General features: G+C 45.1%; 1 protein-coding gene across 1 annotated transcript in view; it reads left to right on the top strand.

Moving 5' to 3' along the window:
* LOC138750240 (polymerase delta-interacting protein 2-like) overlaps positions 1-19,485 on the top strand; it is a 34,375-nt gene extending 14,890 nt beyond the window's left edge. The window contains exons 7-8 of the mRNA XM_069912363.1: positions 7,632-7,768; positions 19,396-19,485. Of these exons, the coding sequence (XP_069768464.1) occupies positions 7,632-7,755 (124 nt within the window). The 3' untranslated portion in view covers positions 7,756-7,768; positions 19,396-19,485. The remainder of the gene's footprint in view (positions 1-7,631; positions 7,769-19,395) is intronic.
* The last annotated feature ends 4,152 nt before the right edge of the window (positions 19,486-23,637 follow it).

Here is a 23,637-nt window from a genome sequence, read left to right as displayed (position 1 = left end):
GGACATAGTTATGCAGGACCAGTCTGGGGACGACCGTGCCCGGAGGCAGGGCTGGGTCATAGGTTCTGAGATGTTTGAATGACTGTGCCCTCCCACTTTGTCATTGGATAAACACAGCCACATTTCTGGTGGAATATATATGCCACATTGAGGAAGGGTGACAGGATTCCTCCCTGCAAGAGTATCTATCCAGTTATTTATTTATTGAACTGGGTGTGACTAACATGTTTGTTTCCCCACACTGAACTGTCTTTGAGATGGTGGTAACGTGCATTTGCTGCGTTTATGATAGAGGTACTTCCACAGAACAATGGGGTGCAAAGTCCACGGTTTGCAACCAAGTTCAAGTGATGATGTATGATCTGTGGTACCTTTCCAAATAAGATTAGTTGATGGGGCATCTGCTGTTTTTGTCCTGTTTGGTGGTTGAGGCTGTGTTGGGGTAAGTGCGGTGGAGTTAGTGGATGGTACACACTGCATCCACTGTGAGGTGGTTGAAAGAGTGAGTGTTTTAAGTGGTGTTTGGGATGCCAATGAGCAGATTTCTTTAGTATCAAGTTTCCTTTTGACTTATTGGAGCTCACTCATTTGGAGAAGTCTATCATCTATCGCATACGTGCATGGTGTCAGCAGTAAGGATAATCAACGGCTGGCCTGCTCTTGTGGCTTGGAAACTCCACACTGATAGTGCCCAGGGTCAGTATTAAAGCCCAGTCTCTGTGAGGCAGCAGTTCTGTTAGCCATGCCACAATCACCTTTAGTGTCCAGGGCCTCCAACATTCATCACTAACCACTCAGTAAGGTTAAAGCCTGTCTGCCATTGCTTTGACCAGTTTACTAGCTGTTGAGTATTATCCTGCATCCGACACATCCTCACTATCGTGACATCAGTTTTCATGTCATCTGCAAACTTCCTGCCTCCTGAATTCACATCCAAACTATTCAATGTATTTAACGATCAAACACTGATCCCCAGACTAATCCACAGGTTATACACTTCTAAATACAAAAGCACATCTTCATCGTCCATCAAACCATAGGACATTACAACTATTATGAACTATTATTCTGCCCTAGTCCCACTGGCCTCCACCTAGTCGATACTTCTCCCACCCATGGACCTGTCCAAATTTTGCTTAAATTTTAAAATTGAGCCCGTATTCACCACTTCAGTTGGCAGCTCGTTTCAGACTCCCAGCACTCTCTGTGTGAAGAAGTTCCCCCTAATGTTCTCTCTAAATCTTTCCCCTTTCACCCTTAATCCATGTTCTCTAGTTTGTATCTCACCTATCCTCAGTGTCAAAAGCCAACCTACATTTACTCTGTCTATCCCCTTCGTAATTTTAAAAACTTTTATTAAATCTCCCCTCATTCTTCTGCACTCCAGGGAATAAAGTCCAGACCTGTTTAACCTTTTCCTGTAATTCAACTCCTGAAGTCCAGGCAACATCCTAGTAAATCTTCTCTGCCCTCTTTCCATCTTATTGATATCTTTCCTGTCATTGGGTGACCAAAGCAGCACACAATCCTCCAAGTTTGACCTCACCAGTGTCTTATACAACTTTACCATAACAACCCAACCCCTGTACTCGATACTTTAATTTATGAAGGCCAATATGACAAAAAGCTCTCTGTACAACCCTGTCCACCTGTGATGCCACTTTTAGGAAATTTATGTATCTGTATTCCCAGATGACCTTTGTTCTACCACGCTCCTCAGTGCCTGACCATTTACTGTGTACGTCCTCCCTTGATGTGTCCTTTTAAAATGAATCACCTGTCCCTTTTCTGCATTAAATTCCATCTGCCATTTTCCAGCTGGTCCAGATCCCTCTACAATCTTCTTCACTCTCCACAACGTCTCCAACCTTAGTGTCATCTGGAAATTTGCTGATCCAATTTACCACATTATCATCCAGATCATTGGTAGAGAGGCAGCACCGATTCCTGAGGCACATCACTAGTCACTGGCCTCTAGTCTGAGAAGCATCATCCACCATGACTCTTTGTCTTTTCACATATAGCCAATATCAAATCCAGTTCACTAGCTCCCCATGAATACTCTCTCCCTGCTACGACAAAGCTAATTTTTGGTCCAATTTGTTATCATGTCTTGGATTTTAATCTTTTAGGCCAGTCCCATGATGGAATTTCTCAAAGGCCTTACTGAAGTCCTACAAGTCACACCGGCCCCAGCAAATAGTTTGTTACTACTTTGAAAATTTTAATTCGACTTTTTAGAGAGGATCTCTGTCTAACAAAGCCAAGTTGACGAGCTGTGATTTAATCCCAGTGCAGAGTAATCTTTGTCAGAATTATTTCCAATAATTTGCCGAACATTGGATCACAGGCCTCATCCTTGCTGCCCATGACGTGCTCTCCTCTCTGTCACTATGCCTGTGGTCAGTAAAGATTTTACAATGATGACAATTCACTTTATTGTCATTGTACCAGTAAACCAGCCAAATGAAATGCAACCAGCATCGACCAGAAGTTAAAATAGTGCTGTGTACGTGATAATAAAACGCGCAATTAAAGCCAGTAATGAGTGCAGTCCCGCTCAGCGCTGTGATTCAGTGTTCAACGTCGTCATAACCTTGTAAATAAAAACCTTCTTGAGCCCACTGGTGCATGATCGAAAGCTCCTGTAGCATCTGCCTGATGGGTTAAGAGTCAATCGTCGATGGTTTGAGTGTGCTGCATCTTTGATATTTCTAGCCCTGCCCAGGACATTGTTTCCTTCTGATGATTTAGATGGTAGGCAATTGGATGCCAATAATTGTGGGCAGTTTTCACTTCTCACTGGAGTGTCTTGCGATCTTGTGCGACACAGTTCCCATACCACACCAAAATACCAGACGTCAGCACGCCCTCCATTGTTCATCTGTAGAAGTCCAACCGTCTCCTGGGACAGAGGTGGATCTTCCTCAAAAAATAGACACTTGTGCCTTTTTAATCAGAATTGAAGAATTCAAGGGCCGAGTGAGATCTTCAGAGATATGGACGCAAAGGAAATAAAGCTCAGTACAAGCTCCACCACCACTCCATTGATTGAATCTGGCACACCTGAAGTCCACGATGATCTCCTTGGTGTTCTGAGTGTTTAGTTCTGAGCACACCACAAGGCCGTTGAACCTCATCCCTATAGGTCATTTCATCGTCCCCTTTAATTAGGCCTACCCCGTGGTGCCATCTGTGATCTTGATTATTAAATTTGTACTATATGTAGGAACACAGGCGGCGGTCAAAAGAGAAAACAAAAGGGGCCTCAACACACGACCCTGGGGAGCAGTAAGGTAAGAGTTTTCTCTTCAAGGTAAGAATGGAAGAGAAAATGTTGCCCAGCTTTACAGTCAGACTCCAGCAACCATCTCCTTTGCCTCCCACAGCAAACTGGGATAAATCTCATCAGGCCCTGGGGACCTCAAAGAGACTAAATATCATCTTTTTTCATGATGACATTCTATAATTTCACCAACCCTTCTCTGAATTTTCCAGCTGTATTGTCCTCAGTAGTTCAGATGGAAGCTTTGTTTAAGACCTCACCTTTGTCTTCTGATACAGTGTTAATTTGCTTTTGGCACCACTTTCCTGGTTATCTCCTTTCCTGGAATATTGCCATAAATTTGCTTTGGGATTTTCTGATGTCTACAAATATTTCATGTCTCCCTAATTTCTCTTTTAAGTGGCTCTCCTGTCCTCCAGCTTCTTTCCCCCTTGATACATGTCATTTCACCTTTTAGTCTTGATAAAGAGTTCTGACCCAAAACATTGACTGACCATTTCTACTCATGGATGCTGTCTGACCTGCGAAATTCCTTCGCTTATTGGCGGCAATGTTGTCTACAACCTCAGATTGGTCATCGTTTCCCGATAGACTGCCCTGCAACCATTCTGTGATCTCTGACCCTAGCACACCACTATGGCAACACACCACCCTTGTATTCTCCTTATTCTCGAGTATCCTGCAGCCATTATCCTTGCCTTCTTGCTCCTCTACCTGCTCTTGTACAGCTGAGTTGTGCAAGGTGCTGTGATTTTGGTTACCCATTTCCAACACCGAAATGGTTGAAGAGAGATGATTCCTTGACTGTCTGCTTCCCTCCCTCTGCCTGGAGGTCACCCTTTATTTTTTGACTGACACTATTTCATCTGCAATGAAACCACCTCTTAAAAATGTTGCATGCATGTAACTTTCAGCCTCACTGGTGCACTGTAGTGCCTGCAGTTAGATTAGGGATGCAAAGCCCAGTGCCATAACCACATCTGGGGTTATCCAGGTTGCAAGCCCTGCACCACATGGGCATCTTTATTGGCCCGTGTCCTGCAACACAATGACAAGCTTTGCTTTGCATGCTATCCAGGCAATCTTACAAGAATAAAAACGTAGTGTTTCAATAAAACTAAAATCAGGGGACAGTGTTGAAGAGAAAAGTGCATTTAAATGGTGCATCATCTTTTACCAATTAATTTTTTTTACAGAAAAGGTCCCTTAAAATGTAACTTAATCTGGTAGTCTTTAGTGGGCTTTGCGATAGAGGTGAAGAGATCATGGAGGATTTTTGAGTTGTGAAATCCCATGCTACACACTGGTGCTGTGGTTAGCGAATGACCAGGGCTTTATGAAAATTAAAATTAGAAACAAATGAGTTTTGGAAGTGAGAAGACTGCCTGGTTCTGCTGCATGAGCCTGAGAAGGAGGCTTTCCTGAATAGGCCAAAGGTCGAATGGAAACACATTCACATGCATTGACAAAGACTTAGAAAGCTTGGCTTGTTCCCAGTGTTATCCTGTGAGATCTACTGCTGTCTTAAAGGTCCAATATTGATCCAGATTTTGTTCAAAATGGATTCCAGTGCATGTAGGTCTTGGTCATGGAAGAATTACATACCATCATTGTCTAGCTGTGTTAAATGCAATTCTTTCTTTCTCCAGCAGAACTATCCGTCAAAACGAGGGCAGAGAGTTGGTCTCAACAGTATTAGCACATTATGAACAGATACACAGATAGCCCAGTCAGTAGGTTTGCCTTGCCCACTGCCCACAGGTAGCTGGATACATCCCATCTACACATGACAGAGTGGTACCTACTTCCTCAGCAGTCAGTGAATGGCTGCTACTGATGTGGGTATCTTTAAATTAGCACAATACATCTGTTTATGTTTTTATCAATTTTTCAACTAATTTAGTGTGTGCTTGAAATTCATCTGGTTTAATTTGAGATTTTCATACTCAATCCTTGAATACATGGTGTAGCTTACACAGCACTTGAAAGTTGGGTATTATTTGCCTTTCGAGCACTGTGTGAATGCACCGAAGGCGGATTGGAAGGTCTAAACTTACCCGGCTTCGATCTGTCAAGGTAGATAGTATCAGAGGTGGAGCGTATTGATGCGGGACCAGTCTAAAAGGGTGAGCCATGTTGCCATGCTGCTGTGCTACACGTCCCACCTCTTTTGCTTTGGAAAGTTAACTTGCTGTGTAAAAGGACTCAAAGACCCAGCTTTTCTTCTGTTCTGTATGAATAAGCAAGCCAGCTTGCAGAGACAGGTTGTGTATATGGCAATAACCTGGTTTTTCAGTGTAAAAAGGGCTTGAGATATTAGTGATATTCTGGCTCTTGCCTACATGACCTACATCTCCAGTGTGCTAGTTTGGTATTCCTGTATAATCCAGACCAATTTTCACAACCAATTACTCCCAACCAGTTCAATGGATTTGGTGGATCTGGTGGATTTGTTCCCAGCTGTTCACCCAACTCTTGCTCAAAATTAACCTGTTGCTGAACATGTAGAGAAGATTGACTCGTTTTCTGAAATGAGAAGTGATTGAGGGTTGGATAAACAAAAATCCATGGGCTTTACAAAGCACTTCCTTCCATCTTTAGTTTTAGAAATATAACATTCAATTCCCCTAGCCTCATCTAAGAAGTCATTTCAGAACCCTGATTAAAAGATGCATTATTGCCTGGTGCACAGTCGATGTGCTTGGGGAAGAGAAATTCTGGCCTTGTGTTGTCATGGGTGAATATTCTGCTGATGCTCCGGTGGAATAGGTCAGCCTATAGCCAGTGTTTTATGTATTCAGAAACAAAATAAATCTCAGCACTGAACTGTCACATAGGTCACAGTTGAAGCAAATATTCTGAGTGTGTATTTGCGAACGGAGTGCAATGTGATCTGTGGCTACACGTCAGAGCACTGAACCTTGATGCAGAGAGCAGTAGTGAAACTGGGAAAGGTTAGTAGATTATTATTTGAACGGGTGGATTGTCTTGTGATGAGAGTTTGAAGAGGAAGGAATTGAAGGTTGAAATATAAAATATTCTGCAGCATTTTGATAAGGGTGACTGTGGGGAGGATGTTTCTGTGTTGCATGGTTCAAACACTGTTTCACTGGAAGCTCTACATGAAGCACTAGAATGCTTCTGTGCATGAAAACAATGGGAACATGGGCTCTGGCTGTTATTTTCCAATTCTGGGTCCCAGAGGACAGAACATTACTGATGCTGTACCCTTATAGAATAAGGGAAAGGGGACAGACTGAGCAACTCTAGGCCAGTTGGTTTGACAGTGGTGATGGGAGAAAGTTGTGAGAAACGTCAGTATTTAGCGGAGCACAGGTTAGTGAAGGGCGATCAGCATGGTTTTGCTCAGGGAAGCTTGTGTCTTGAGTGAATTATTTGTTGATGGTAGAGAAAAGTGTGGCTAAGGCTCAGTCTGTGGGGTTTAGCAAGGTGCCCTGACTGCTAAAATGAAGATTGATGGGAGCTGACAATAAACCACCCCTTTATGACAAATGCATAGTGTGAGGAAGAAGTCAGTGATGGATGGTTGTTGGGAGTTTGAAGGACTATTGTGAGTGGAGAATATAAGACGTGTTCTCTGATCCAAGCAACATCCTGGTAAATCTCCTCTGCTCCCTCTCTGTAATGAAGTGACCAGAAGGGAATGTAATACTTCCAGTATGGTCTAACCAGAGTTTTATAGAGCAGCAACATTACCTCCAGGCTCTAACTAGATTCACACATGAATGAAGGCCAGCACTTCATGACTTCTTAACCACCTTATCAATTTGCATGGCAACTTTAGGGATCTATGACTTGGACACCAAGATCCTCTGTTCCACCACATTGTTAAGAATTATGCTTGCTTAAACTTGTGTGAACTGCCTTAGTTTTTTTTTAAATCAGTGCTTTGGAAGGGAATTTGTCAATGTGAGCATCTGAAGGAGCTAGTAAATAATGATTGGTTTAGCGGTTAGCACAATGCCTTACATTGCTAGTGTTCGGGACCAGGGTTTGAATTCTGCGCTGTCAGTAAGAAATTTGTACATTCTCCATATGTCTCCATGGGTTTTCCCCGGGGGCTCTGGTTTTCTCCCACCATTTGAAATGTACTGGGAGGTGTAGGTTAATTGGGTCTAAATTGGGCGGCACGGATCCGTGGGCCGAAATGGCCTGTAACCATGCTGTATGTCTAATTTTTTAAAAAAAGTTAAAATAACTTCCCCTTTCATCATTATCTTTGCCAGTCCCCTCCCTTCTCCTCTTTCCCGGTTTAGCTTCTGCAGTTACTAATCCGCTGTTGAGGGCCATTTCCAGAGGATGACCTTGTCTCTGCATTCCACAGGGGTTCCTATCGTTTTGAGAGTGCCAACCGGAGTCTCCTCGATGTTCGTATTCCACCATTCTCCCTCGAAAGCAAGAGTGACGACTCTCCCAATGGGTTCTTGCCTGGCCCATTCACACCTTAAACCTAAGTACGAGGTAGTTACCGCTACTAAAATAGTAGTATAAAGACAGCAAGAGACTCTGGGAGTTGGGTTAGTGCTGTATCCGTCTTGTGCACGACTTTCTATCGTACAGAAGTTCAGTCAGATTTGGCAATAACCAAACTCCAACCGACAGATATGGGGACACTGGACAAGGAACTGGAGTAGAATCTCTCCCGGAAGAGATTTCTTTCAAAAGCTTAAAGTTTTTTTTTAAAAAACATCTGTTGAAATATAGTGCAATTATAAATCCCAATATCTGCTCGATATTGGAAGCTGGCTGAATAACCTTGCACTGAGGGCACTCTGCATAGGTGTGAGAGGAGATTTGTCTGTTATTTTAGGATGGAACTATCTCTGTATAACACGGGAATGTGGTATTGGTGGGGACAGGGCTGTCTGTACAACACGGGGATGTGGTGCAGGGGGTTTTTGAGTTCACTCCTAGCATCTAAGTATTCCTCCTGGTTCCTGTCTGATTTTAGCTTGGATATGGTTTTCTTTTTGACCATATCACAAGCTGTCATCATCCGAAGTTCTCTTACCTTGCTTTTCCTGTTTCCCGTCATTCCTCCTTCCTGGAATATGCTGGTCCTGAACTGATCAGATGGTTTTTAAATGCCCCTCCCCATTAACCCACCCACCAAGCCCTGTGTAATAATATTGTGGCTTGGCTTTCCCCGATTCACGATTTTCTCTCAAGGTCCAGACTTGTCTCTATCCACAACTATCTTAATATGGAGTTATGAAAACAGTTCACAAAATACCAATTCCAATTGAAATACTAGTGACCTGGACAGGCGAATTTCCCTAAACCAGTTTCAGCATGGTCTCTTCTCCACAGACTGTTGCAAGAAACCATCTTGATACAATAAATAAATTCTGCCCCAGCTCAGCCTCTTGCACCAAGGAAATCCCAATCTCTCTCTCTCTCTCTCTCTCTCTCTGTCTCTCTCTCTCTCTCTCTCTCTCTCACAGAGTTGAGCATTATTTTCATCTCTCCCCCCCATTGCCTCAGTGGAAGAGCTCTCCAGTGTGTCCTCTACATACAGTGAGACATTCTCCATTTCCACCATGATCTCAAAACCTCTCATCTTGCAGCCATTCTGATTACTCTCGTATGTAAGCTCTTCAAAATGTTAAGCCCCTCTCTACCTCCCCACCAGCCTGGAAGGAAACAACATGTTTAAATGGTGAGAGATCTGGGTGAGCAAATGCAGGATATACAAAATATTATAAATCTCAGAATCCAGCACACTCGCGGTTTTGGTGCCTAACTCGCAGATTTTATGAATTTTTGGATATACTGGTAATTTCTTTTAATATTCTGCCAGACATTTAGTTGCATTTTTAAAATATTACAGAATAACAAAATTTTTTCCATAAATCTGCTAAATTTAAAGAGAATGGGGGCCTTGGTGTGTCAGGGGAGTGTGGAAATGGGGATCTTGGTGTGGCAAATGCTGATTTATCAGGAATTCTGAGCAATGGGAGAGTGGATTATTTGGAATTTTGTAAACAGTGAAGAACCAGAACAATGTTGTTAATTTTGGAGTTGTATGGAGAAGTAGGATGTTGGTGAAACCACAGTGGAAGAGACTGGTGACCTTGTTTAAGGAAGGATGTTATATACTGAGAGCAGTTCGGAAAAGATTTATTGGACTTTTACTGGAATAGGCAGGTTACCTTATGAGGAAAGGTCAACAAGTTAAACTTATACTTGCTGGAATTTAGAAGTGTGAGAAGTTACTTGACTGAAATATTAAATATCCTGAGGACTTTAACGTGGTGGTTATCAAAAGAATGTTTCCTTTTAGGGAAAATACAGATGCTATGTAAAATGTAAGGCAGAGGAAGAGAAATTCTTCTTTGAGGTTGGAGACTGCACGCCACCTGAAACGGTGGTGAAAGCAAAATCTGGTTAAATTTGCAACGGGGTAGGTAGCTGTTGAATGAACAGGGCTGTTTATGTAGCATTTGTATCCTGTGTTAAACAGCTGATTGGCTTTAAGATGGGGTAAGAGGTTCCAGCGGTCCTGCACCTCATCGAGGAATGTGAACAAGTGTTGCGGTGAGGGCGTCGTGGAGCTGTGTTGAAGCAGATGGACAGTTGCTGTAGGGGCGAGTTCACTTTCCAAAAACCAGGCAGCAGCTTCAGTGTTTCTCTTGAGAGCAGTTGTGAGGGTGGCTGTTCCTTCAAATCACAAAAGATAGCCTGCATTCGGAACCTCTTCTCGTCCCAGAGCACCAGTAGCAGTGGACGGAGATGACGACCTCCACACAGGGACACTGCTGAGCAGTCATACCGAGAAGTACAGAGGACGTCTCCATTGGGAAGGTTGAGAGTTGGAAGATAGGTGTAGATTGGGGGTGAAGGTGGGAGTTGTTAATTAATTGATGAATGTATCACTTGGAGCAGGAAATGGTGAGAATTTATTGTCATGAACAAGTCACGAAATTCAGTGTTTTGCAGCAGCTTTTCATAGAGCAAACGTTCAGAGAAACCAACTTTACAAAACTTTTTTTAAAAATGCACAAGAAGTCAAAGTGAGGCAGAGTCTTGGGTTCATTAATTATTCAGGCATCTGATGGCAGCGGGAAAGAAGCTGTCCTTGTGCTGCTGAGCGCTTGTCTTCAGGCTCCTGCACCTTTTCCCCGAAGGTAGCAGAGTGAAGAGGGCGTGGTCTGGGTGGTGGGGTCTTTGAGGCTGCTTTTTTAGACACTGCTTCTTGTGGATGTCCTCGACAGAGAGAAGGCTGCAGCCTGATAAAGTCTGCTGCAGCATTTAATAAGACCAGAGGCAATCCGACTGCAGGTTCCACTGTGTATTCCCACCTTCCCCTCGCAAACATTCAGCTCCTTCCTTCTTAAGAACATCGCTGCATCTGCTTCTTTTGAGGATGACAGTTCTAAAGACTCTATATCTGAGAGAAAAAGTCTTGCCTCATCTGTCTTTGAAGGATGACATTTATAACTAGTGATTCCTGATTCTAGATTCTCCTACAAGAGGAAACATTGGAAATTGTGCCTTGTGGTTCTAAACTCTGCTGGATGCCTAGCCTAGCCCTTTCCTCAGAAGACAACCCACTCATTCAGGTCCAGTTAACCTTGTTTTGAACTCCTTCCAGGACATCCACACTTTTCCTTAGTAGGCCAGAGTTTCACGAACAATCCAGGTAAATGAAGCATAGCATCTCTAATTTTCAATAATTTGATTCTGTTAGCATCTCTGTTCTGCACCTTCTCACCAGTCAGATAGGATCCTTTATGACTTTCTGCTCCTGCACTATGTCAGTCATGCATCAGTACCCCCAGATCTCTCTGCATCTCTGTTCTGCACCTTCTCACCAGTCAGATAAGATGCTTTAATGTCTTGATGAAGGGTTCAGGCCCGAAATGTTCACCATTCTCTTTCTCCTGTCTTTGTTGCTCGTCCTGCTGAGTTCCTCCAGTCAATTGCGTATTGTTCCATATTACAGCATCTCGTGTGTCTTCAAGATGCTTTTGTCTATCTTTGAAACCATAACATTAAAGAATGAGGCTCAGCATCGATCTGTGTGGTATACACTTGTAATGCCTTGTCAACCAGAGAGGTATGTATATGTCTACTGTTTCCTGTTGCTTAATCTCATGTTCATATTGACCTCCCATGTCATGAGCATTCCATAGTAATCTATAATGCGGTATCACCTGATTTCTGAATATAGGGAACTCATCCACATCACATGTCTCTTCAAAGAACAATAAACATGACTTCCTATTGACCAAAAGACGTCAGCTCTGAATTACCTGGTCATAATATTTTGAATAATAATGGGAACTTTTTTCCTCTTGCAGATGCTGAGCTAACTGGACTCTTGTTTTCTCTCTCTCCCTCTTTGCTATTTTCCGAAGTAATTAATCTTGGAAAATAAAACCCCATCACAGTGATCTCAGCAGCCACTTCTTTTACTTCATCAGCTCCTGGAGACCTGCTCCCTCAATTTGTTCAGTACCAATGTCATGGTGGACTGTAATTTTCCTGAGTTCTTCCCTCTTGTTTGATTTCCTGATTTATGACTATTTTTGGAACATTGATATGTTCTATAGTGAAGACTTGTACAGAATTCCCATTTAGTGTTGGGTGTCTAAATTGGATGACAGCAAATTTTGTGGAAATGAGAAAGGATCTATGAAGAGTGGGTTGGGATATGTTTTCTGGGTTGGGATATGTTTTCTGGCGAGGGTGTGTTAAGTAAGTGGATGACCTTCAAGGGCGAAATCTTGAGAGTGCAGAGTTTGCATGATCCTGTTACAATTATAGGCAAAGTTAACAGGCATAGGGAACCCTGGTTTTCAAGGGATATTGGCGATCAGGTTAAGAAGAAGAGGGAGGTGAAGAGCGAGTATAGGCAACAAGGAGCTAATGAGATACTTAAAGAGCATGGAAAAACAAGGAAATACTCAGGAAGGAAGTCAGGAAGGCAAAAAGAAAATGACGTTGCTTTGGCAGATAATATGACGGTAAACCCGAAGGGTTTCTACAAGTACATTAAAAGGATAGCAAGGGACAAAACTGGTCCCCTCGAGCACACATGTCAAACTCAGGCCCGCGGGCCAAATTTAGCCCGTGATATAATTATATTTGGCTCTCAAGATCGTATCAAATATGAATTAGAGCTGGCCCGCCGCGCCAGTATAGCACATGCACAGCTAATACTACAAATCCCAGAATGCTTTGTAAATGCGTTGGCGCCGGCCCGTCAGCCCGCTAATCGCCCCCCACCTCCTCTGTTTACTTTCATTAGTATCTGCAACTTGTCGTCTAACTCACAGGTAATAAACCCCTTATGAAAAATGGCCAAACGAAAGACAGAAAACAGGACCTTTCAAGAGAGGTGGGAGGCAGACTATATGTTCATCATTTTAAAAGACAAACCTGTTTGTCATTGAAGCAAGTTGTTATTTTTTTGACTTATTGGCTTGTGAAAAAAAATACTTTTAAAAGGAGCTTAAAGGCTATAGAGAAATATTATTTATTGAATATTTTATTTTTCATTTGTTAATGCTTCTTCTGGAAAGAGTTTAACCAAAACTATTATTAAACATTTATTTTAATAAGAAAAAGTTTAACATTACATATGTTGAAAGAAGAGAAAACATGCAGATGTTGTTGAAAATTTTCAATAAATATTAGTTTGGCCCACGAACGACTTAGTCCAAGTTTTTAATTTTGGCCCTTTGTGAATTTGAGTTTGACACCCCTGCCCTAGAGGATCAGAGATCAGCTATGTGTGGAGCCTCACTCAATGTGGGAGATCTTGCACGATGTTTTGGGCATCAGTATTTACTCAGGAAAATGGTACAGTGAATAAGGAAGGAAGGGAAACAAACAAAAAAAAGTCATGGAGATAAAGGAGGAAGAGGTGCTTGCTGTCTTACTGCAAATCAAGTTAGATAAATCACCTGGGCTGGATCTCTCAGACCTTGAGGGAGACGAGTGTAGAAATTTCAGGGGTCCTGGTTGATGTATTCAAAATGTCCTTGAGATGCCAGAGGATTGGAAGGAAGCTCATGTCCTGTTTTTAAAAAAGGCTCCAAAAATAAAGCAGGTAATTATAGGCCAGTGAGCTTGATGTCACTAGTAGGTAAATTGTTGAATGGAGTACTGAGAGACAGGATTATATTGATATTTGGACAGCCATGGGCTGATTAAAGAGTCAGCATGGCTCTGTGCATGGTAGGCCATGTTTAACAAAACTTGTAGGGCTTTTTGAGGTTACCAGGAAGGTAAATGAGGAAAGGGCTGTGGATGTTGTCCACACGGTCTTTAGTAAGGCCTTTCACATTCTGACATGGGAGGTTAGTTCAGAAGGTTCAGACACTGGGTATTCAAGGAGAGGTTGTAGATGGATTCAAAATTGGCTGAATGGGAGAAAACAGAGTGGTAGTGACCGGAAGCCTGTGATGAGTGGTGTGCCTCAAGGATCTGTGTTGGGACCATTTTATTGTCTGTATCAGTGATCTGGATGATAATGTGGTAAAGTGGATCAGCAAGGTTGCCGATGACACATAGATAAGAGGAATAGTGGACAGCAAGGAAGATTTTCAAAGTTGTGGAGGGATCTGGACCAACTGGGAGAATGGGCCAAAAAATGGCAGGTGGAGTTTAATGCAGACAATTGTGAGGTGATGCATTTTAAAAGGGCAGACCAAGGTAGGATATACACAGTAAATGATAGGGCAACTGAGCAGAGAGATTTGGGAATACAGATACATTGTTTCCTGAAGGTGGCATCGCATGTGAACAGGGTTGTAAAGAAAGCTTTTTGTCATTTTAACCTTTATAAATCAAAATATTGAGTATAGGAGAAGGGATGTTGTGTTGAAGTTGTTTAAGGCATTAGTGAGGCCAAATTTGGAACATTGTGTGCAGTTCTGGGTGCATAACTACAGGAAGGATGTCAATAAGATTGAAAGAGTGCAGAGAAGATTTACTAAGATGTTGCTGAGTCTACAGGAGTTGAGTTACAGGGAAAGATTAAACAGGTTAGGACTTTATTCTTTGGAGTGAAGAAGGAGGGGAGATTTGATAGAGGTTTACAAGATTATGAGAGATATAGACACAGTGGATATGAGTAGGCTTTTTCCACTTAGATTGGAGGAGATAAATACGAAAGGTCATAGTTTTAAGATAAAGAGGGAGAGGTTTTGGGAAGTTCTTTACTCAGAGAGTGGTGGGAGGTGGAATGAGCTGCCACTTGATGTGGTGAATATGGGCTCAATGGTGTGTTTTAAGAATAAATTAGATAGGTAGATGGATGGGAGAGGCCTGGAGGGTTATGGAAGGGAAGCAGGACTAGGGAAGTGATGGTTGGCATGGTCTAGAGGGGCTAAATGCCCTGTTTCCTGTGCTATAGCATTCTATGGTTCTAAAAGATTTTTCCCCCAATTACAGTATTAGTTCCCTATCTTCACTTTCTATAGGATCAATGCTCGCTTTGTTAACTGTATCGGTAGAAACTGCAAAGATTGGCTCTTGTATTTCCAATTTGCTTTGTCTTATTACTTTTTCTTGAGTCACTGATTTTCTGCCCAATGTTCTGACCTGCTGCCTCTTCACACAATTAGATGCTGTTTCATGCCATCTCCCCTTGGAATTTTTGTTTCTCATTGGAATACATCTGTGTATTATGAAAGAGGCCTTGACATTTGTGCTTCACCTCTATAGTTGCCTAGTTTAAACTCCATCTGCCATTTCTCTGCCCATATCTGTAACTGGACTATATCCTGTGCTATTCTTTGATAGCCCTCTATACTGTCAACTCTTTGTATCATCTGGAAGCTTACTAGCCCACCCACCTACTTTTCCATCCAAGTCATTCCATATATCACAGACCACAGGGGTCCCAACACTGATCCTTGGGGAACACCACTGGTCACAGGCCTCCAACCTGAATAACACCATTCCCTACCCTCTGTTTTTTTTGACCTGACCAATTTCATATCAAACTCTCAACTCACCATGGATCCCATTGCATCTGGATCAGCTACTGAAGGACCATATCAAATGCCTTACTAAAGTCCACGAATACAACATCCACTGCTGTACTCTCATCAACCAAATTGGGAAGACATGCCCTGCCCTTCCCAAAGCCATGTTGGCTGCCAAAAACTGACCATGACTTTCCAAATATACATGTCCCATCCCTAAATATACTTTCCAATAATTTTGCCTATCACTTATTTCTAGCATGAAGCTGGTGAACCTTCTCTGCACTGCCTCCAAAGCCAGTATAAACTGACTCAGTGAAGGGGACCAGAACGCCCTATGGTGCTCTAGGTGTGGCCTCACCAGTCTCCTGTACGGTTACAGCAGAACCTCCCTGCTCCTAAATCCAAACCCTCCAGCAATGGGGCCAACATCCCATTTGCCATCTTGATCACCTGTTACACCTGGAAACTCACCTTTTACAATGCTCCCTCTAAACCGCATCCTGCAATCTTTCACCTTTTAAATGGTCCATCATTTTTCTTTCTGTCACTGAATGACCCTGCATTCACCAACATTGTACTCCATCTTCCAGACTATCCTCTGCACAATTTACTTTCTCGCTGTTGTCAGGTGTCAACAGCGAACTTGGACCCCTCTTCCAAACTGTAAATATTTGTGAGCCCAGCGCCCACCCCTGTGCCATCCACTTACCCCTAATTACTGACTAGAGAAACAATCATCTATCCCAACTCTCTACCTTCTATTGGTTAACCAGTCCTCTCACCATGCTAATACTTTACCCCCAACTCCATGCATCCTCATCTGACAGCTGTCTTTTGTGCAATGAAATGCCGTTCTCCAAAGTGAAAATGGCCAGTCTACCTTCAGCTACATTCACTCAATAATCTCCTTTCCTGCTCCATGTATCATTGCACTGAGACAACTTCAATAGACTGACCAAATCTCAGTGTCTCCAACTCCTGTCCATCAGCTTTGTACTTTACCAGTTATTTGCCTCTATAAACCTCTGAATTCTCCTCCTGAGCTCTTACCTATGGATGCAGTGCTGTGTGCTCTGTGTTCTGAATGTACTGGGTACAATACTGGTGGGGATGGTTCTATCACTGTATAACACCACGGTACAGTTCTGGTGGGGATGGGTCTGTGTCTGTCGCTGTGTAACACTGGGGTACAGTACTCATGCGGACGGGTCTGTCACTGTAACACTGGGGTACAGTACTCGTGGGGACGTGTCTGTCCCTGTGTAACACTGGGGTACAGTACTGGTGGGGACGGGTCTGTCACTGTAACACTGGGGTACAGTACTCGTGGGGACGTGTCTGTCGCTGTGTAACACTGGGGTACAGTACTCATGCGGACGGGTCTGTCACTGTAACACTGGGGTACAGTACTCGTGGGGACGTGTCTGTCCCTGTGTAACACTGGGGTACAGTACTGGTGGGGACGGGTCTGTCACTGTAACACTGGGGTACAGTACTCGTGGGGACGTGTCTGTCCCTGTGTAACACTGGGGTACAGTACTGGTGGGGACGGGTCTGTCACTGTAACACTGGGGTACAGTACTGGAGGGGACAGGTCTGTCACTGTAACACTGGGGTACAGTACTAGCGGGGACAGGTCGGTCGCTGTGTCACACCGGGGTACAGTAGTGGTGGGGACGGATCTGTTGCTGTGTCACACCGGGGTACAGTACTGGTGGGGAGGGGTCTGTCACTGTGTAACACCAGGGTACAGTACTGGTGGGGAGGGGTCTGTCACTCTGTAACACTGGGGTACAGTACTAGCGGGGACAGGTCGGTCGCTGTGTCACACCGGGGTACAGTAGTGGTGGGGACGGATCTGTTGCTGTGTCACACCGGGGTACAGTACTGGTGGGGACAGGCCTGTCACTGTGTAACACCGGGGTACAGTACTGGTGGAGACAGGTCTGTCGCTGTGTCACACCGGGGTACAGTAGTGGTGGGGACGGGTCTGTCACTGTAATACCAGGGTTGGTCTGTCTGGATTCAAACCCTGGGTCGGGTAGTGGTGATTGTGGAGCTGTTTGCTGTGTAAGTATTATTGGGCCAGGTGACTGAGAATGCTATTAGGTGTATGTACTGCACTACAAGTCCATAGCAATTCAACTGGGATCAGATTTGTGGAGATGTTTGCTTAAAGTAGGGGCTGGCACCAGTTGGATGGAAGTGTGGAATTATTGAATACAACGTGGCTGAGTACTGTGTGAGTGAAGCAGTTTTCACATTTCTGAAGCTCCCTGTCAGCTGAAAGATGCTGGTTTTGATGCAGCACCAATGATTCCTCACCTGTCACTGCTCTGCTGCGTGGGTCCTTGGAGCTGGGGTTCAGCATCCACCTGTGTGTGTAGGCAGGTGATGCAGGGTTGCTGCTCTCCATGCAATGGGGGCCTATGTTAGTGTGCTGCACAGTTACAGCTTGGTCAGTGGGTCTGATAAACAGCTGCTTGTGGGAGGCTTTCTGCTGACCACGTTCGATGCTGGCCTTGGACAGCAATGGTGGGTGGGTATGTCAGCTGGAATTTGTGAATGTTATGTTGCTGTTCCTCTATCTGCACGTTGCTGGTGTTTAACACCTAGTTTATATACAGGTATGCGCTGCTTATCATCCATGATACGTTCTGTGAAATTGGGCGTAATGCAATGTGGATGTTGTGTCAACACCATATTATATACTTAGCAAAGCTAAATGGGATTTGTAGTGTACCTGTAAACTTATTTGTAAATAGGGATGGGGCTATGGGCAGAGCGAGGCAGTAAGATCAGTGTCGGGACTAATACAGTGCTGTGGGGAGAGAGCAGGGCAGTGGGATCAGTGGGGACTGATACAGGCCTGTGGGCGGAGAGTGGGATCAGTGTGGGGCCTGACACAGACCTGTGGGCAGAGAGCGGGGCAGTGGAATCAGTGTGGGAACTGATACACAGGGCAGTGGGATGAGAATGGGAACTGATACAGGCCTGTGGGCAGAGAGTGGGATCAGTGTGGGGACTGACACACAGGCCTGTGGGCAGAGAGCGGGATGAGTGTGGGGACTGACACACAGGCCTGTGGGCAGAGAGTGGGATCAGTGTGGGGACTGACACACAGGCCTGTGGGCAGAGAGCGGGATCAGTGTGGGGACTGATCCAGGCCTGTGGGCAGAGAGTGGGATCAGTGTGGGGACTGATACAGGCCTGTGGGCAGAGAGTGGGATCAGTGTGGGGACTGATACAGGCCTGTGGGCAGAGAGCGGGATCAGTGTGGGGACTGATACAGGCCTGTGGGCAGAGAGTGGGATCAGTGTGGGGACTGATACAGGCCTGTGGGCAGAGAGTGGGATCAGTGTGGGGACTGATACAGGCCTGTGGGCAGAGAGCGGGATCAGTGTGGGGATTGATACAGCCCTGTGGGCAGAGAGTGGGATCGGTGTGGGGACTAACACACAGGCCAGTGGGAAGAGAGCGGGATCAGTGTGGGGACTGACACAAACCTGTGGGCAGAGAGCGAGGCAGTGGGATCAGTGTGGGGACTGACACAGGCTTGTGGGGAGAGGGCAGGGCAGTCGGATCTGTTTGAGTATACAATTTCCTTTCGCAAGCTATCGCTTTTTCTAAATTGCTGTGGGCTTGCTCCTGGTAACAGAATAATTATTTATGGGACCACAGATGTATATGTGGTTCAACGCTGCCCGAACAAACATTAAGCGACAAATACCTGTAAAGATTTCTGATGATCCTCTTTCCCTGCATTCCATGTTAGTAAATTTGTGCAGAATCCAGTGGTAGGAGAGGAAGTGGCTGCATTGATCCTAACACTTGTCTATGGATAGTTATCCTTCCCCAGGCTGGGCTTCCTGATTACAGCCCTGAGCCACTAGAAATGGTAGGGTTGTGGTTCAAAGCCACGCAGAGCTCAGAACCGGGTGGCAGTGGGACGGGAAGTGATGGTGACAGGAGTCAACACCTTAAGGTGCAGACTGTTGAGTGTGTTGTGTTTAAGCCCAGGCTAGAGATATTAGATGGCAATTGGTGACAGACAGTAAGGGCTGCTTCACGTCTGAGAGAAGATGTGCTTTGGTTCCTGGATCTGGCATTGCTGCCTTCACTCTGCTCCTTTTGTCCTGTCTGCAGGGGAACGTTCCGCTTCGAGAGGCCTGAAGGTTCCCAGCTTGATGTCCGGATCCCGCCTTTTTCCCTGGAGAGCAACAAGGACGACAAGGCTCCTCCTGCTGGGTACAGTTGGTAGGGTGCTGCCTGGGCTCATGGTGGCTGCTGCTCTGAACACTGGGGGGAATGGGTAACAAAGGGGTTGGCTTCTTGTACCTGTCCTGGGTTTGTTGTGTAGAAACTGATCATATTGCTGAAAAAGTCATTTCAAATTGAAACTCTGGATCTCATGTGTTCAAAGTGCTGTCCTGATGCAGAATCTCAACCCAAAGCATTGACAGTTCTGTCCCTCCCCCACTCAGATGGTACTTGATCACACCAGATTCCATTGTTTCCTGTCTCTCCTGTCAATTATTTGGAGGGGAAGAGGTAATACTCTCATGAATCTTTGCTGCACCCTTTCCAGCTTACTGTCATCCTTCCTGTAGCTGGGTGACCAACGCTGCAAACAATGTTCCAAGTGAGGTCTCACCACCGTCTTTTACAGTTGTAATATTCCAACTGTGCTCAGTGGCCTGACTGATGGTGGCACATGTGTGCTCTCAACACCCTGTCTTCCCTTGTCACCACCTGTACCTCAGTCTCTGTTCTACAGCACTCTCCAGGGCCCGGCCATTTGCTGTGTAAGTCTTGGCTGGTTAGAGTTACTAAAGTTCAACTCCTCAGAGTTGTCTGAGTTGCATTCCACCCATCCTTCCTTGGCCCACTTCCCCAACTGATCTTGATCCTGTTACAATTCCACATGACCTTCCTTGCTGTCCACCACATCACCAATGTTTGTGTTATCTGCAAACTCTGGTAACCATGTGAACGACAGCCATGCATCGACTTGCATCCGGGTTACGTTCTGGAATTGGGGACGCAAATCGATTTGGGCCTAAGTTGATCATTATAGGTGATGTACTCACCAGAGCTCCCATCCCCCAACTGTGGATCCTCGCCCCAGATCCCCGCTCACCAGAGCTCCCAACACGCAACTGGATCCTCGCCCCAGATCCCTGCTCACCAGAGCTCTCAACACCCAACTGCCCACCCATCTGAAATCCCGGTGCCCAACTTAATGGCCACAGTCTTTCTCCTCGCTCCTTGCTGCCCACCCATCCAAGCTCATGATGCTCGACCATGGATCCTCACCACAGCCACCCACCCACTGGAGGTCCTGACACCCCAACTGTTCAACTGCGGATGCTCACCTCTGTCACCCGAACACCAGAGCTCCCAACGCCCCGGCCACAGACTCTCTCCTAGGCCCCCCAACTTACTGTACAACATACCTTGGATATATCTGCGATCAGATGTGACTCGTTCAGGTGCAAGTTGAGGTATGGCTGTACATTGACATCCTTCATTTATCACCTGGGTGACAAACAGTAGTGAACCCAGCACCATTCACTGCTGGTCACCGGCCTCCAATGTGAAAACCACCCTTTATTGCCACTCTGACTCCACCAAGCCAAGTTTGTCTCCCATAGGCCTGCTCACCCTGGATCCCATGTGATCTACCCTTCTGGACCAGCCTACAGTGTGGGTCCTTGTCAAAGACTTGTTAAAGACCACATAGACAATGTCTGCTGCCCTGCCCATGTCGATGCTTTTTAATCACCTCTTCAAATACTTGATCAAAATCTGTGAGACAATTTCCCCCACATGGCAGTGCCCACTGTCCCTAATGGACAGTGTTCTGCATGGACACCAGCCCTATCACCCATGTGCTCCATGCTAGTATTGTCTCTGCCTTCCCATTACCATAGCAGAAAAGGAGACCAGCCAAAAGTTTGTATCAGTGAGTCGGCACAGCTGTGCGGAGTTGAAGGGCTTCACTCTATGAAACAAGCTTCCAACTTTTTGCAGCATGAGAATGTGATGAACAATGCCCTCCTCTGTGATTATCTTCCCAGTGAACCAGCAGCCTCTTGTGTATGTCCTGATATTCCCTGCACTATCGTCGTATACTCTTATTGTTAATATTGCATTAGTTTTGTTAATATTCCCATTCAATCCCCAAGCTGTCTTCACCACCCACTCACCCAGCCCATCCCTTGTCTGCAGTCATGTGACCAACAGCCACTAACTACACCCTGCCACGCTCCCCGTCCCAACAGCCACTAACTACACCCTGCCACGCTCCCCGTCCCAACAGCCACTAACTACACCCTGCCACGCTCCCCGTCCAACAGCCACTAACTACACCCTGCACACTCCCCGTACAACAGCCACTAACTACACCCTGCCACGCTCCCCGACCAACAGCCACTAACTACACCCTGCCACACACCCTGACCAACAGCCACTAACTACACCCTGCCACGCTCCCCGACCAACAGGTACTAACTATATCCTACCACGCTCCCCGACCAACAGGCACATACAAGAATGCAGTAGATAGAGAGGAACAGGTTTAAATTGTGCACTTGGATTTCCAGATGCTGTTTGGTAAAGTACTGCTTTATACCAACTTGCATGGAGTTGGGATAATGTGTTGAAACACACAGATGTTTGGTTAACTATTGGAAGGCAGATAGTTGAGATAAATTTAAAAGGAATAGGATGGGTGGTAGAAAGGGGGAAGGAGTATCATTACTGGTCAGGAGTAATATCACGGCTGTCGAAAGGGAGGGGCTGCAGAGGAAGTGTCCACTGAGTCAGTGTGGGTGGAAGTCAGAAATAGGAAGGGAGCTATTACTGAGCTGGGAGTTGTCTGCAGGCCCCCAAACGGAGACTAAGGAGCAGATAAGCAGGCAAATTTTGGAATGGTGCAGGAAATACAGGTTGTAGTTATGGGTGATTTCAACTTCCTTAACACGGACTGGCACCTCCTGATGGCAAGAGTGATATACAAGGATGAATTAGTCATGTGTGTACAAGAAGGATTCCTGACACAGTATGTGGACCAGCCGACTAGAGGAGAGGCCATACCGGATCTTGTTCTGGGGAATGAACCTGGTCAGGTGGAGGACCCCTCAGTGGAGGAGTATTTTGGTGAGAGTGACCACAAATCCCTTTGCCATAGATATGGAAAAGGATATAAACAGTCAAACTGGGAAGGGCTAATTATGAAGGGATGGGGCAGGAACTAGTGAGAATAAATTGGGAACAAATGTGCAAGGGTGAAAGCACAGAAGTAACATGGAGGAAGTTTTTGGACCACTTGTGCTGGGTTCAGGATAGGTTTGTTCCAGTTGGACAAGGAAAAGATGGTAGGAAAAGGGATCCGTGGTTAACGAAACAGATCAGGCAACTAGAGGAAGAAGGAAGCATACATTAGATATAGGAACCAGGAAAGACTCATGGGAAGTATATGGTAGCCAAGAAGGAGCTCAAAAGGGGCATGAGAAGGCTTGGTATGTAGAATTAAGGAGAATCCCAAGGCATTCTATGCGTATGTGGAGAACAGAAGGATGACGAGAATGAAGATGAGGCTGCTAAAGGATAAGGGAGGCAACGTGCACCTGGAGGCTGAGGAGGTCCTAAATGAATACTTTTCATCAGTATTCACAAGAGAAAAAGGATCTTGATCACTGAAGTCTAAATTGAACAGGCCTGTGCGCTGGCCAATGTGGAGATTAAGGAAGAAGTGTTGGATTGTCTTAAAAACATCAAGATTGACAAGTCCCTGGGGTCAGACATGATATACCCAAGGCTGCTGTGGGAAGTGAGAGAAGAGACAACTGGGGCAGTAGCTATGATCTTTGAATCCTCTTTGGCCCCAGGGGAGGTGCCGGAGGATTGGAGAAATGGAAAATGTTGTCCCCTTCTTTAAAAAAGGTAATAGGGAGAATCCTGGGAATTATAGACAGGTGAGGCTTGTGTCAGTGGGTTGTAAACTAATGGAGAGGATTCTTAAGGATAGGATCCATGAGCATTTGGAGACGTCCAGTCTACTCAAGAGTAGTCAGCATGGCTTAGTGAAGTAAAAGAAATTGATGAGGGTAGGGAGATAGATGTGGTCTACATGGATTTTAGTAAGACATTTGACAAGGCTCCCCATGAGAGACACATCCAGAAAATCTTGAGGCACAGGATCAGTGGCTGTGTGGATAAAAAATTGGCTTGTATGAAGAAAGCAGAGTAGTGGAAGGAAAGAATTTTGCCTGGAGGTCGGTGACTAGTGGAGGGGCTGCAGAGATCTGTTCTGGGACCCCTGCTCTTTGATTTCTATAAATGACCTGAATGAAGAGGTGGAAGGAGGGGTCAGTAAGTTTGCAG

The sequence above is a fragment of the Narcine bancroftii genome, unplaced genomic scaffold, assembly GCF_036971445.1.
Source record: "Narcine bancroftii isolate sNarBan1 unplaced genomic scaffold, sNarBan1.hap1 Scaffold_1094, whole genome shotgun sequence".
NCBI lineage: Eukaryota > Metazoa > Chordata > Chondrichthyes > Torpediniformes > Narcinidae > Narcine > Narcine bancroftii.
This window is presented reverse-complemented; position numbering and strand designations above follow the sequence as displayed.